We start from the raw sequence: 15,000 nt of genomic DNA on the forward strand, positions 1-15,000 counted from the left end.
GTCATGAGGTTGGTGGGTGAGAGGAACGAGTGGTACAGCCGCTATGCTGGGGTGGTGGCTAGCGATGACACTACAGCTAACCCTGACCTGCTGCCAGCTGAGGAGGACCATGTCCAGGCTCACCACGCACACAGACGCATGGAGCTCAATGCTGTGGACGGACAAGGTATGAGCACACACACGCACACCTTCTCTCCATTCCCGCTGTAGAGTCCATGGATAGTCATTATACTAACCTCCCTGATCTCTCATCTCCTTCCCCCTTCTCTCTCCAGAATCTATGGATCTAAGTAAAGCTGTGGAGTCTGACTCCTCCACCCCTGATACCCCTCACATTGCACCGTCAGACTTGGGCCAGAGGCTCCCCCCAGATTCCCAGGCTCTGATGAGGCCCCAGGAGGACGGCACAGCCAGGCAGATCATGCAGCTGCTCCAGGAGATCCAGGGGCCCCGCTCCGTGCCCTTCCTGGGGGACAATCCCTGCATCCCCTTCTTCTACCGGCCTGACCAGCAGGACGAAGTCAAGATCCTGGTGGTCTGATGATGAGACTATGGAGCCAACTGGCAACGTTGGTTTGGATCCCTGGCAATGTTGAACGATCTCTGAACACACACAGCATTCCACCACGTCACACTTAGGTCATCTAGGATTACATGTACACACACTTCTGGGTATACGGTCTCGCACACATGCGCTCACTCTCCCCCGACAAATTCAAGTTTCTGGAGAGTTTGTTTACGCTCTCTTTCTCACACACCATTTGAGTCCTTGGCGGGTCTCACATGCAGTTTATTATTCACTGGACACTAGGGCTGGGGATTGCTCACGATATCACATTATCACAATACCTAGGTGTCGATACGATATGTATTGTGATTCATATTGTTCACCATATGTCTGCTGCAGAGAGACGAGAGACCCATAAGAAAATTAGTTTTGATCAGTCAGGGAAATAAGTGCTGAAATATGTTGGTTCACTATTTAAAAAGGATAACAAGCTAGCGACTAGCACTAGCTAACGCTACGTACAGCATATTTAAATTCATTCTTGGAGTCAAATATCGATATTTCGTCCCAAAATAATATGTAACTGTATCGATCTCTTCACCCCCCAAAATCACTACTGGACACACATAGTGACTTAAGCACATGAACTCCTTGTGTGGCTGCCTTCCTCTCCTTGTCTACTTCCTCCTCCGTTGCAGCCTCCTTACTTGCAGTGTTTGTGTCAATTCATTTTCTGATCTCTCTCCTCTATTCCCTAACCACCACCTCTCTCCCCCTCCCCTTATGCAATAAAATATCTGTTCCCTCAGTCATTGTCTATTGAAGGAGAAATGAAGGCTTTGAGTGAAGTTAGCAGCAATAGTATGTGTGCGTGCATGGACTACTCTCACAGGATCCTCATTCACAATGTGTGTCTGATTCTGGAGAACTGGGATAGTCTGTGTTTGGTAGTGGAGACGGACAAGGCTTGGTTTTGCCCTGTGGGCTTTTTCTCGATTAATTTCCTTGTCTCTTTTCCTCCATGACAACCGATGGGCAATAAGACATACTCTGGCATTTGGTCATGAATGGAAGGAGACTGATGCACAGCCCGTGGTAGGTGTTGGTGTGTTCTATGGCAGTGGAGGGAGTGTTGTCAGTGAAGCAGATGGAGTAGTGAAGGTCAGTATCAATTCAGGCTAGAGCCTTGGCCTAACTGGGGAGAAAGCAAGTCAGGAAAGCATTGGTAAAGACACTAGCATTTGGTGCAAGTTTGCGCTGTTCACTTAATTTCTAAGTCGTTTACTTCTAAGTAGGGGAACACAATTACGTCATAGGAAAGAGGAACGTGCTCTCCCCTACATTTACCTTGTCTATCCACCCTCTTCCATTTGGGAACACTGAAATCTGAGCACACGTATCTACAGTAGAGCTTTCTCTTATGCCAATGAGCCAGTCACTTGTATTCCCCTAGTTGCTCTGTGTTTATTTATTTGATGTCCCATTTCATGGCATTTTCATGTCATCTCTTGTTTATCAATTGTTCAATTCCATTGTGCTTGTTGTCCCTCTACATATCATTGATATGAAGTTGCTCCATTTGAGACTGGATGAAGATTGTGTGTCTGTGATAAATGATCCAATCTCAATTGTAGCCCTAATGATCTGAATGGAAGTGGTCTCTTCTCTCTAGTTTCATGGGCTTTTGTTGTAGGTTATTGCACTAAAATTGTACAGAGCTTCTACTAAAATCCTGTCCCATCTCACTTATTTTTTGGACAGTAGTTTTTCTATGGTAGACCCATTCTAGGCATTTGATTTCTGTGCTTGGAGCCCTATGATGTCATGTGTGCTCTTTGGCACATCTGGGCCGAGGGTTCCACTCAAAGCTAACGAATGGAGACTAAAGCTTGTGTGTTGAAGTGACTGAGCGAGAGTGTGTGCACTAGGAGGATGTACAGGTATGTACATATAGTGTTGTATTAATTCTAGTAACACAAGGCAGAGGCAATGGGGGTTAAGTTCTGCTGTTTGATTGGAAGGTCCTCCTGTTTTTGGAGAAACGTCCCATGATGGGGATGTGTGTGTGTGTGTGTGTGTGTGTACTCATAATATTTGTTGATTTTGGATTTTGAGGCTTCCGTAGTGTCTTTGTTGTTGACTACCGATGTCAGATTTTTTATTCAAGAATGGAAGTCTTTAATGATAAGTCAATTGATTATCCCTAAACTTAATGAAAAGCAAAAACAGTCTGAAAAATAGTAAGATGGTTTTTGATGATGCTATGTGAAATGTGTTCGATCAGATATGAGGAAAGTAGTGGTTGTGGAGGAAGTTTTCAGGTCTGTAGAGGTGTGTGTGAAAGTGTTTGTACTTGGTCTGCATTAGTCGCTGAACCAACTCTATCCTGAAGCGCAGCACTTTTTGCTGTAGGACTTGACATGGTTTCTGTTGAAAGTGAATGTACCGTTACCCCAATCTGAATTCAATTCCTGGCTTAGCATTCTCTTTTACTTATGAAAAATATTGTCATTTAAAAAAAGTTAACTTTTGTTTTGGGAGGAGTAAAACCAAGAGAAAATATTTTTGAATCATTTAAAATGCCATTATTTTGACGGTGACGAGATACAAGTAATAGATTAAACTGATTCACCCCACTTTCTAATTCACTGTTTCTTTTGAATGGATATGTGTGATTGAACAGATGTTAGACAGTTGAAAGTTTTCTGTTGTAAAGGAGCTGTATATACTGTAACTGTGTAAGATATTGTACAGTATATTCATTCTGCCTGGTGTGGGAATAAAGGTAATGGCTGTAGTGTTGCTAACAGCCCAGAGCGTTTGTCTGTCTGTCCGTTTGTGTGAGCAATTGTTGGCTTCAGGACCCACAGCTGAAGTGAAGGGGTAGGGGTGATGTCTTTGTATTAAATCAAAGGTTAACTAAATTAAAATCTATTTGGAATAATTTATCTAAACTAATCCGTTTTAATGCAATGTAGGATGTTGAAGGATTGTTCCAACACTGCATTTCTGTTGTGATTTCTCCTGTAAGATTTATTTTCTCCCCTCCTAAATAAAATTGATTGAGCAAAGTAGACAGAATCTGGTCAATGGATCCTTGCAAGTTTCCCTCTGAGTTTCTACCTTAAATATGCCCTACGAATTAGACATGTTATTTTGAATGTGCAATTCCTGATTTTCCACAAAATAAGACGAGCAGACCATATTGGTACACTGACTTTTAATGTGTTGACGAAGCGCAGCCTGTTGGACAGACTCATGCCACCCACAGCAGTAAGATAAGATACAGGACGATGTTGTCACAGCAGGATAGAATACACACATTCACTCTGCCCAGTCTCCACTCATCCTCTCATTTCCTCTCACCGGACAGAGACCGAGAAACAAGGGACAAATGATTCTCCTCTACATGCTACTCATCAAACAACCTTCCAATGCTTAACACATCCATCAACAGGGATATCATATAACTTTCACTTATCAAGTTTGTTTTTAGTTTAAATGTTTCATTGTACACATACTCAGTCACTTATTCATACTAATTTAATATTCATACATTGTCAACTAACCTGTAGACAAGTGGAAGCACAATTTCCATAAGATGCACCACACAATATACACAATCGCACACGTAAGATATGTCCTATTTACTCTTAAATAATAATGAAAATATTTAAGTTATGTATTTGCTTTTGCTAAGATTTCAGGGTGTTGTGGAGGGGAGGGTTTGTATGAAGTGAGTACAATATGGATACTGAAATGGGTTTGTGGGTATGCTAATAAGTTTAGTTTTTACTGTTGTCATGCCCAACATGTACTTTTATTACCAACAGTGTCATATTACAACAAACCACAGACAAGAGTCCACATCTCTCACACAGCAACGGGAAAGCATGAGTAACATGGGAGGGAGACGTGTTCTGTACAGGCGTGTGTGTGTTTAGGGTTCTATGCATAGACCATCACTGATTGGGTTGTTAGTGGTTTAAACCTGATGTCCTCACTCACCCCCGTGACCACTGAGAAAGGAAAGAAAGAAAAAAGGAAAGAAAAAAGCTGATAAATCATGCCAAAATTGAAAGTGCCACCCCATCCCCCAACTCATTACACAGTTCCAATGATATTCAACATATTTCTCAGAGGTTCTCCTGCCAGTGGTCTTGGAAACGCTTTGAGAGTCAAAAACCTAATCCTGGGCTGGGTCAACACTTTAAAATATAATTCTTGAACACAACTTATATTTTTCCACTTTCCTTCTGAGGAAAGGAGAAATGTTGCAATTCAACAGTATTGAGACGCACCCTTTGGGCCTTGTCTGTCTCCTCGCCTCCTCTCAGGCTGAGCATCTACTCAGAGTCTGGTGTGATTGGTGGACAGCTCTCATTAAGCTGTCCAATAAGAACATACTGCACTTTCAGTTTAGATCCCGCCTCGCTATGGTACTGATTTTCACTAGTGGGGCAGTGGTTCATTGACAAGTGGGAGAGGAGAAGAGAGACAGACGACTCTAGTTCAATGTTGGGCCACAGTTTTTAGCAGGAGACCTTTGAGTTACCAACCACCCCAGCACCCGTGGCATCAGTACAGAGGTTGAAGCACAGAAAGCAGCATGTGCCTAGGGGAGCTGGTTGTGGAGGAGTTTACACCGATATACACCAGGTCACAGTTAGTCTGAGCACCTGAACTTGTGTCATTGCATGCAGATACAGTAATACAATACATTATCGTGGTTAGCACAACCCATAAGTGGGCCTTCACAGTGACACATGACCTAGTGGCCACAGAAGGGCATAGCTAGACACAGGGAGATAGAGGGGTTGGTGATTTCTTCTCTCTCTTTCTCTCACTCCCCGTCTCCTCCCTTGCTTAGAGGGAGGCTGTTGTGGAGAGCTGCTGAGGTTTCTGATTGGTGTGTTTGTGTGCAGGACAGTGGGGATTCACCCTCCACCGTGTAGGGGCTGAGTGGTGGGTGGGGGTGGGGGGGATGTCAGGGGCCCCGAGGGGTAAAAAGGGGGGGCTTCTAGTTGTCAGAAGGAGGCAGGGGGCTCTCAGGACGAGAGGGCCGACCCTTGCATGGCCGGCTGTTCATTGAAAAGAGGCGGAAGAAAATAGAAAAAGAAGACATGATGAAGCCAGATTAAGCAAAGGAGGAACAAGTGAAACCTAATGAGAGAACATTTCCCCAAACTCAGAGGCTAGGAGTCACTGTTGTAATATTAGATATAAAAGGTCACATTAATCAACGTATCATAATAAATAGAATACACAATATAAGTGCAGTGAGATAGACACCACATTACACTCTGACGCATTACAGTCAGTATTGGTAATGAAATGTACATTTTCTCTCTGTGTTTTTCCTACTTTCCCATCGATGTCAGGTGTGTCCTAGCCTGTGACTTTAAGGACCAGTATGGATCATGACGATCATAGCAGAAGACAAGAAAAAAAACTCTGTTTTTCAGATGCAGTTATTCCTTTTGATCCGCTCCCCCTCGCTAGATAGATGGATAATGCATCTACTCCCGAGAGAGAATCAACACATAGAATAGAGAATCAACACAGCACAAAAATATCATTATCAAATCCAATATGATCAGAGAAGAAATCATTCAGATATGAGAGGAAGAGAAATACCCATACGAAGGGGAGGGTGAGAAACGACAAATATTTCAGCACAGCATTCTTAACTATCTCATCCATGTTTGCTGCATATCCCTGCCCATTTAAGTGTGTGACTACTTACAGGTGTAAATGTATTGTAATGCTAATCAACAATTGACCTTTATTTGCAATGGAGGGTGAATGCCTTTCTGTGTATTGGGGGTATACAGTGTGTATGGTGTGGGTTTGTACGTGTGTGTGACGTGACCCTGTCATTTAGTAGAGGAGGAAGAAGGGTCTAGGTCAGGTCTAGGTAGGTAGGTTGCTCTGCAGTCCTTGGTCTCTCTGCCATGGGGTAGGCGGTGGGTTGGAGGGGAGGGGGGCTTCAGTAGTTTAGTGGGTTGGTGAGGGAGGGGGTCTTCGGCTGCCAAGAGGACCATGGGTACACACAGATGAACAGACACACAGATGAACAGACACAGACAAAACACAGAGACAGGCATATAAAAGAAGACATTGATAAGTTAGGACTGTCATTCTGGCTGGGTATCACTCCCCTCACAGGCATGATACCAAACATCACTGTACACCATACAGTCAAGTATACTTACACATTCAGCTCCCCTATTGAACATTACATTCTATGCAGTCTCTCTCAGGCACACATTGGTCCGGTAACACACGCATGCATACACACACATTCACAGCTGCATGGGACAATGTGGGAGACGACAGCCAGACAAAACAGCTAACACACTAACATACAAATCCTTCCTGCAGATTTGATTCTCTTCATGAATGATTGTCTGGGAGTATATATACAGTATAACGTTTCCATGTGTGACTAGTAGTTGTTTTGGGGCCCAGTAGAGGGCAGTGTAGCTCCACTAAATTATCATCCATAAATTCTCCTCTTTCAACCCAATCTACATGCAAAACATGTGAGAGATGTGTGATTAGAATTGCTACAAAGGATATATGACACATTTTATAATCTCCATAGTCGTTCCGCTATGATCATCAAGGCTATGCTATCTTTACTTCACTATCAAAGGAGGGGCTAGTTAGCATAAACGCTAAAAAGCAGACTACAACTGTAGGAGACAGAGTGGCAGCATAACATAGATAATGACTGTCAGAATAGCTAGTTGGATAGACATGACATACCCTTTTCAATCCATTATTACCACGCACAGTATAACCTTTCTGACCGCTTCCCTAGCCTCTAATGAATCCTATGCGGACATCTAGACGGGACAAACACAGAACAGAAAAGTGTCACGCCACCAAACGTCAAGGCTGGGGATGGGTTGAGATGTCAAAAGGCAACACACAACACCGACACAAACCCATCACCTTTGACTTCTGATCCCTAACGGGTAGCTCTGGTCAGGTGTGTGCGTGAGCGTGTGTGTATGCCTGCGTGTGTATGTGTGTATGCGTATCTAGAGGAGTCATCAGACTTTTTTCAACACAAACCTATCCCAACTGAAACATACACCTCAAACTAGAACAAAAACATTTCAAGGATTTCAGTGGACAATAAGAAAACCAGCGCGTCTCACACAGTGACACTAACACACTGTGAGCTGTGGGTGCTCATGTGTGTTTGTCTGTGCAGTGCTAAAACGAGGCATTAGGGAGTGCACAGAAAAAAAATGAAAGAGAAGGAGAGAGGGATTGGGGCATGCAGTGAGGTGGTGGGATCTAAGAGAAAGCAGCATGAGGATGATGACGATGGTGAGTAGTACCAAACGTACCAGAAGCGTTAGTCCTCATTGGTCACTGATAGTGATTCTGAAAGAGGAACCATAATCAACGGTGGGATAGAGGTGTGGTGAAGGAGATAGGGTGAGGAGGACAGAAAGGACAGAAAGAGGAGTGCAAACAAACTCATACAGGTTACAGTGCAGGAGAGACCCACGTCACATGACAAGGCTCTGCTCTCACCCTGGACCAATCAGATTTGGACCATTATTTAGAGGTTGAATTTGAGTTATTGGTTCCAACATGGCTTAAAGTCATTGTGCAAGTGTTATTTGGAAGTTTGAGGGTATGTGTGAACGAGAGCAGTGTCGGGCAACGTGTGTGTCTCCCTCCGTAAGGCAAGCTGCTGCCCTGACCGTGAGTTCACATCAGATCAGTACAGTGTCCATTAGCTTACAACCACAGGCAAACACAAGGCAAACGTTAGCAGTGCAGACGCAGTTAAACAGAGAACTTTGAAAAAATAAACTCCCCTCACCTCTCGCTCGTATTCTCTGTCTCTCTCTCTCTATCCTCCCACTCTCCCCTTTCTCTTTATCTCTCTGTTTATTGCCACATGGAGAGATAGAGTAGACAAGAGACACTATTCCTAAACTAGAAAGACTAAGAGAGTGGCATATAGGACAGGTGTCCACTACAAAACTATAGATTCTAGCAAAGGCCACTGCTAGTAAAAAGTGGTAAAAGTGCTTAAAGCTGTTAAGGTATTTACAAGTATGGTTATATTAGTGTGTAGGAAATGTAAGTAGGTAATACTAGAAACCTTCTTGGCAGTAAGTCATGTCAGTAAACAACAATGTAAGTCAAAATATATATATATATATATATATATATATATATATATATAATATATATATATATCAGTGCCTTCGGAAAGTATTCAGACCCCTTGACCTTTTCCACATTTTGTTACATTACAGCCATATTCAATTTTTTTCCCTCATCAATCTACACACAATACCACATAATGACACAGCAAAAACAGGTTTTTAGACATTTTCACAAATGTATAAAAAATACAAAACTGAAAAATCACATTTACATAAGTATTCAGACCCTTTACTCAGTACTTTGTTGAAGCACCTTTGGCAGCGATTACAGCCTCGGGTCTTCTTGAGTAGGACGCTACAAGCTTAGCACACCTGCATTTGGGGAGTTTCTCCCATTCTTCTCTGCAGATCCTCTCAAGCTCTGTCAGGTTGGATGGGGAGCATCGCTGCACAGCTATTTTCAGGTCTCTCCAGAGATGTTCGATTGGGTTCAAGTCTGGGCTCTGGCTGGGCCACTCAAGGACATTCAGAGATTTGTCCCGAAGCCACTCCTGCATTGTCTTGGCTGTGTGCTTAGGGTCGTTGTCCTGTTGGAAGGTGAACCTTCGCCCCCAGTCTGAGGTCCTGAACGCTCTGGAGCAGGTTTTCATGTAAGATCTCTCTGTTCTTTGCTCCGTTCATCTTTCCCTCGATCCTGACTAGTTGCCCAGTCCCTGCCGCAAACATCCCCACAGCATGATGCTGCCACCACCATGCTTCACCATAGGGATGGTGCCAGGTTTCCTCCAGACTTGAAGCTTGGCATTCAGGCCAAAGAGTTAAATCTTGGTTTCATCAGACCAGAGAATCTTGTTTATCATGGTCTGAGTCCTTTATGTGCCTTTTACTGAGGAGTGGCTTCCATCTGACCACTCTACCATAAAGACCTGATTTCTGGAGTGCTGCAGTGATGGTTGTCCTTCTGGAAGGTTCTCAAACTCCACAGAGGAACTCTGGAGCTCTGTCAGAGTGACCATCGGGTTCTTGGTCACCTCCCTGACCAAGGCCCTTCTCCCTCGATTGCTCAGGTTGGCCGAGCGACCAGCTCTAGGAAGAGTCTAGCTGGATCCAAACTTCTTCCATTTAAGAATGGGGACCTTTAATGCTGCAGAAATGTTTTGGTACCCTTCTCCAGATCTGTGCCTCGACACAATTCTGTCTCGGAGCTCTACGGTCAATCCCTTCGACCTCATGGCTTGGTTTTTGCTCTGACCTGCACAATCAATTTAATTTCCCACAGGTGGACCAATTAAGTTGTATAAACATCTCAAGGATGATCAATGGAAACAGGATGCATCTGAGCTCAATTTTGAGTCTCTTAGCAAAGGGTCTGAATACTTATGTAAATAAAAAGGTATTTCTGTTTTTTATTTTGAATACATTTGCAAAAATGTCTGAGGATTTTTTTTTTGTAATCCATTTTAGAATAAGGCTCTAATGTAACAAAATGTGTAAAAAGTCAAGGGGTCTGAATACTTTCCGAATGCACTGTAAGCAGTGTGTTATCTTGTGTGTGGCACTGTTTAACTACAGGGGTGGGCTTTTGGAGGGGATCAATCTGACATGCCTCTCATCCGTCCTACCTCTACCACCCATCTGTTCTCTAGCCAGTATCATCTCCTGGACCTGCACATCCTCTATCTATATGGATCTATCCTCTGTCTATCAACTCTCATTGACCTCCATCAAGCCTCCAGGAGTCTTCACATACCCCTTACCAACACAGAGCATTGACACTTCAGCTTGGATGTCATTTCTTTGTCCTCATTCTCATAGGATCACTTACAAAACCTTTCTGGCTTGTGTCTGTCTCCCTGTAGGATCTATTGTAGTGTTATACATTGATAGACTTGGTTACTTTTGCGTTGAGATGTAACTTTTGGTTCGGTTCCACTCACCTGGGCACACCGGGGGGTGCACGGTTAGGCCTGGAGGGGACTGATGGTGGTGGCCCACCAAAAGGATCCGGGGAGGCCCCCGGGCGAGAGGGGACAGGGGGACCAGGAGGGAGGCCAGGGGCTGAGCCACGGGAGACAGGGCGACCAGGAGGACCTGGGGGAGCCCTTCTGTTTGGAGTGGGACTGGCAGCTGGAGACCTGACAGGGGGAGGGAGAGAGGGAGAGGGAGAGAGTGCATTGGCAGTCAGTTCTCTTACACACCAGCAGGGGAGGCCACAACAACAGTATTACGAAACATTCAGGAGTGTCGTGGTCATGGTAAGAAAAAACATTACTGATCATCCACTCCTCCTCCCCTATTCCTCCCCCCTCCATCCCCTTATTCCTCCCGTGACCATCCATACATAAAATGTCTGCACGCATGACTAAGTCGCTTTGGATAAAAGCATCTGCTAAATGGCATATATTATTATTATTCCATTTCCCCACCCTCCCGCTCTCGCTCCATTTGTACAGTTCCTCCCCCAGACCAATTTACCTCCTTCCATCCCTCTCCCCCATTTCCCCACCCTCCCGCTCTCCTTCGATTTGTACAGTACCTGCCCCCAGACCAATTTACCTCCTTCCATCCCTCTCCTCCATTTCCCCACCCTCACGCTCTCCCTCCATTTGTACAGTACCTGCCCCCAGACCAATTTACCTCCTTCCATCCCTCTCCCACATTTCCCCACCCTCCCGCTCTCCCTTCATTCGCACCTGCCCCCGGAGTTGTTTCCCCCCGGCCTCAGCCAGGAGTCGTCTACGGGTGGCGGCATGGCGGTAGTGACGGTGGTGGTGCTGATGTCTCCGATGATGCTCAAGGCCTCCTTCAGGGCATGGTACATGCGGAGCATCTCATCGCGGTGATGGGCCTGCTCCTGGGACTCCTCCATCAGGCTGTTCTGGTCCCCAGAGTGGTACAGGTTGGCCAGCAGCTCCGCGTTGATGAACTCCTTGGTCTGTGTGAAGGAGTGGGGAAGAGTTGCGGTGGTGATGAGAGGTTTTTATTCCTCCTTTGCACTTATTCAATCAGATCAAGTGTTAACCGGCAATAACAGACACCTGCATAGCGAATGTTTTGGCGGTGTTGGAGGTGGTACTGCGTCGGGGCCACACTTGTCCCACTCGCGTTCGAAGTTCAGAAGGAGAAAGTGTAGGCTGTATAGAAATAATGATGCTCAAATTGAAAGATCATGAAAGTAAATAATGAGGGTTTCTATCATCATAATGGAGCTGTAGATTCCATCTCACATTCCACTGTTCAAACACGTAAACAAGGCTGCGTGGGATTTCTGTTAATGAGACTCCGTGCAGCCAATGGCAATGTTTGCTTTAGGTGTAATGCTGGGAACTACATGTGGATTTGACAGCTCTAACGCAGTTCCACCTCCGACACCATCAAAACAACCGCAATGCGGATGTTGGCTAAAGCGGATCTGATTGAATCAAGGCCTTATTTGATCCATTCTTGATGCTGATTGGCTAGAGATTCCACAGGACTGCTGGTTTCTGAAGTCTAAACCAATCAGACACAGATTAAAAGACGATGATGAAAATCAGCTGGCCCTCCAGGAGATTACTTTGACACCACTAGCCTGAAGTGACCAATGGGGATTGGGACTCACATTGTTGATCATGAGGTACATGATGGTCTTGGGCATGAGGTCCCTGATGGTCTTGTTGACGATGGCCATGTAGGAGTCCACCAGGTTACGGATGGTCTCCACCTGCCTCTCCAGCTGGGGGTCCATGGAGTGCATGAGGTTATCTGAGCCGTTCTCTCCGTCTCCACTGTCACTCTGCTGGGGGACAACACCAGGGAGGTGGGGGTTAGAGGACAGGGAAGAGAGGTGGACAGGGAGAGGAAGAGGGAAAGAGGGGGAGAATGAGATGGAGACAGGGAGAAGGGGAGAAGGGGGAGGGAGATGCAAAAGGAGAGGGACATGGAGAAATAGAAAGAGAAAATAATGGTGAGAGAAAGAATTGAGTGGAGAAAGATGGAGCCCTCTCAGGGCTCATGCAAAATCTGAGGAACCACAAAGTATGTGAGGATGGCTAGAGGAGGGGTTCCTGATGGGGGCTAGGTCCATAAGCTGGAGAATTTAGCATTTTTCAAATACCTGAAACAGCTTTTCCCTTCAATCTAGAAGCATAATCATTATGCTTTATTCTATGTAAAAAAATATATATCCAAGCCTTCCTTTTGAGCTGTCTGGTTCCTACTGCTGGTGATACTGTGATTAATTTAGAATTCAAGGCACACTTAACCAGCATGGCTACAACAGCATTCTGCAGTGATACGCCATCTCATCTGGTTTGCAGTTAGTGGAACTATCATTTGCTTTTCAACAGGACAATGACACAACACACCTCCAGGCTGTGTAAGGGCTATTTGACCAAGAAGGAGAGTGATTGTGTGCTGCATCAGATGACCTGGCCTCCACAATCACCCGACCTCAACCCAATTGAGATGGTTTGGGATGAGTTGGACCGCAGAGTGAAGAAAAACAGCCAACAAGTGCTCAGCATATGTGGGAACTCCTTCAAGACTGTTGGAAAAGCATTCCAGGTGAAGCTGGTTGAGAAAATGGCACGTGTGCAAAGCTGTCATCAAGGCAAAGGGTGGCTACTTTGAAGAATCTCAAATATAAAATATATTTTGATTTGTTCTAATTTATTTTTGCTTATTACATGATTCCATATGTGTTATTTCTACAATGTAGAAAATAGTAAAAAATAAAGAAAAACCCTTGAATGAGTAGGTGTGTCCAAACTTTTGACTGGTACTGTATATAATATATATACAGTATAGGTACTTTTTTTACAGGAAAAATCTGAGGAGGCACGTGCCCCTGTGCCCCATTCGGGCATGACACCTCTGTAATCACAACAAGTAGTGAAACAATCCTCAATATCACAGATCATTAATAACATCCACTATATAGCACTCCTAAACTGTCAGTATAAAGAAATCATTTCACACTGAGCCAGGGCTCCACACAGTCGACGCAACGGATCCTTAACAGATCCGACGGAGCTTAATTTGTGTAGCTCTCTACGTAGTTCTATGTACTTTTGTGTGGCTGAATTTTTGGAACGCAACGCAAACGGAGCTCCGGAGCTCTGTTTGTGTAGACTGTGAAATCACTGTGGGGAGCCATTGAAGACGACATGTCTCTTTCTCTACCACTTTCTCTTGGCTCATGCCCCAATGCTAATTCCTTTATTTGGTTAGCCAATTCCAATCAGATGGTTGTACTATACAGCTATGGCAGAACCCTAATGAGAGTGACATTTGAACTTCCTGGCCTGGTTCGAATGATGAACGACTGGGCTGTTGATTAGAAACAGCCAATGAGGCGAGACGAGAGAGGTGGCGCAGCGCTGTATAAATCATTAGAGCCAATCAGAGTTCAGTATCAAATTAAATTGCCAACACTACAGATGTAGAATCTTAATTTGAGCCAGTTTGCTACAGCAGGAAAATAATCCTGCAGCAACAGGAAATGTGAATTATTATGTGGATTATAATTAATGGACAAGTTTTGTAAGGGTTGATGCATTGTTTGCTAGGGCAAATACACTACAAGTTTTAATTTCCTGCTGTGCAGGAAAATTCTCAGCAACAAAAGAGTGATCAAGTTAAGATCCTACATCTGTAGCTTGAGCAAAGCTCTAGAGAAAACTGTGTAAAAGGGGTGAAGAGTTGGAATAGACATCACGACACAAAGCACATACCTTTCCCTCCTTCTCCTATTGGGTCCAACAGCAACAAAGGACATACAGAGAAAAAGAATGACAGAGGGAGAAAGAGAGGGACAGGAAGAGAGAGATGGTGTTAAACATGAAATGACTGACTCTACTAGTGCTGTGAGAGCAAACCATCATCACAATCAACAACATGTTAAGGACTGGTGGTGTTAATGACTAAATGTGTGTGTGTGTGCGTCGTACCGTGACACGTTCAGGATACACTCCAGCTCTAAGGAAGGAGGCCTTCCACCCATCTATCTCCTCCTGACTCTCGCAGGCCAACTCCAGCTGACGATAGTCCTTATATACATTTCTGTGGATGCAGAGGGGCAACTCTGAGTGTGTGTGTGTGTGTGTGTGTGTGTGTGTGTGTGTGCAGAGGCATCAAAATAAAATAATACAAATAATAAAAAGAAAATAGTTTTTTTCTTCTCTGTAATAATACTAGCCCCTTAGCAATTTTATGAAGTTGTCTTTAGCTAGCCCAAATGGGTTCCCAATCTTCCAACCTCATAACGAGCTACCAAGAAGCCATTTCAGCCTATCAAGTTAGAGTAGCTAGCTTGTTTAACTATCTTAGCTGGCATGCCTGCTGGCAGGGTTGGTAGACTAGAAAATCAAG

At 44.5% G+C, this 15,000-nt stretch overlaps 2 protein-coding genes across 12 annotated transcripts in view; one reads left to right on the forward strand and one right to left on the reverse strand.

Annotated features, from left to right (window-relative positions):
- The window catches only part of LOC106567038 (golgin subfamily A member 2), a 26,920-nt gene extending 23,331 nt beyond the window's left edge, over nucleotides 1-3,589 (forward strand). For all 3 annotated transcript variants that reach the window (XM_014135856.3, XM_014135865.3, XM_014135891.3), the window contains 2 exons: nucleotides 1-166; nucleotides 276-3,589. The exon at nucleotides 1-166 is cut by the window's left edge and continues 27 nt beyond it. In XM_014135856.3, the coding sequence (XP_013991331.1) occupies nucleotides 1-166; nucleotides 276-541 (432 nt within the window). In that variant the 3' untranslated portion in view covers nucleotides 542-3,589. The remainder of the gene's footprint in view (nucleotides 167-275) is intronic.
- A 124-nt stretch (nucleotides 3,590-3,713) lies between these two features.
- LOC106567059 (dynamin-1) overlaps nucleotides 3,714-15,000 on the reverse strand; it is an 84,020-nt gene continuing 72,733 nt past the window's right edge. For 5 of the 9 annotated variants that reach the window (XM_082955360.1, XM_014135924.3, XM_082955366.1 and 2 more), the window contains 6 exons: nucleotides 14,580-14,691; nucleotides 14,364-14,378; nucleotides 12,251-12,424; nucleotides 11,343-11,584; nucleotides 10,587-10,784; nucleotides 3,714-6,536 (listed from right to left, as the gene is read on the reverse strand). In XM_082955360.1, the coding sequence (XP_082811486.1) occupies nucleotides 6,506-6,536; nucleotides 10,587-10,784; nucleotides 11,343-11,584; nucleotides 12,251-12,424; nucleotides 14,364-14,378; nucleotides 14,580-14,691 (772 nt within the window). In that variant the 3' untranslated portion in view covers nucleotides 3,714-6,505. Of the gene's footprint in view, nucleotides 6,537-7,872; nucleotides 7,910-10,586; nucleotides 10,785-11,342; nucleotides 11,585-12,250; nucleotides 12,425-14,363; nucleotides 14,379-14,579; nucleotides 14,692-15,000 lie in introns of all 9 variants that reach the window. The other 4 variants (XM_082955367.1, XM_082955361.1, XM_082955362.1 and 1 more) reach the window with 3 other exon arrangements.

The sequence above is a fragment of the Salmo salar genome, chromosome 01 (assembly GCF_965601325.2).
Source record: "Salmo salar chromosome 01, fSalSal1, whole genome shotgun sequence".
Lineage (NCBI taxonomy): Eukaryota > Metazoa > Chordata > Actinopteri > Salmoniformes > Salmonidae > Salmo > Salmo salar.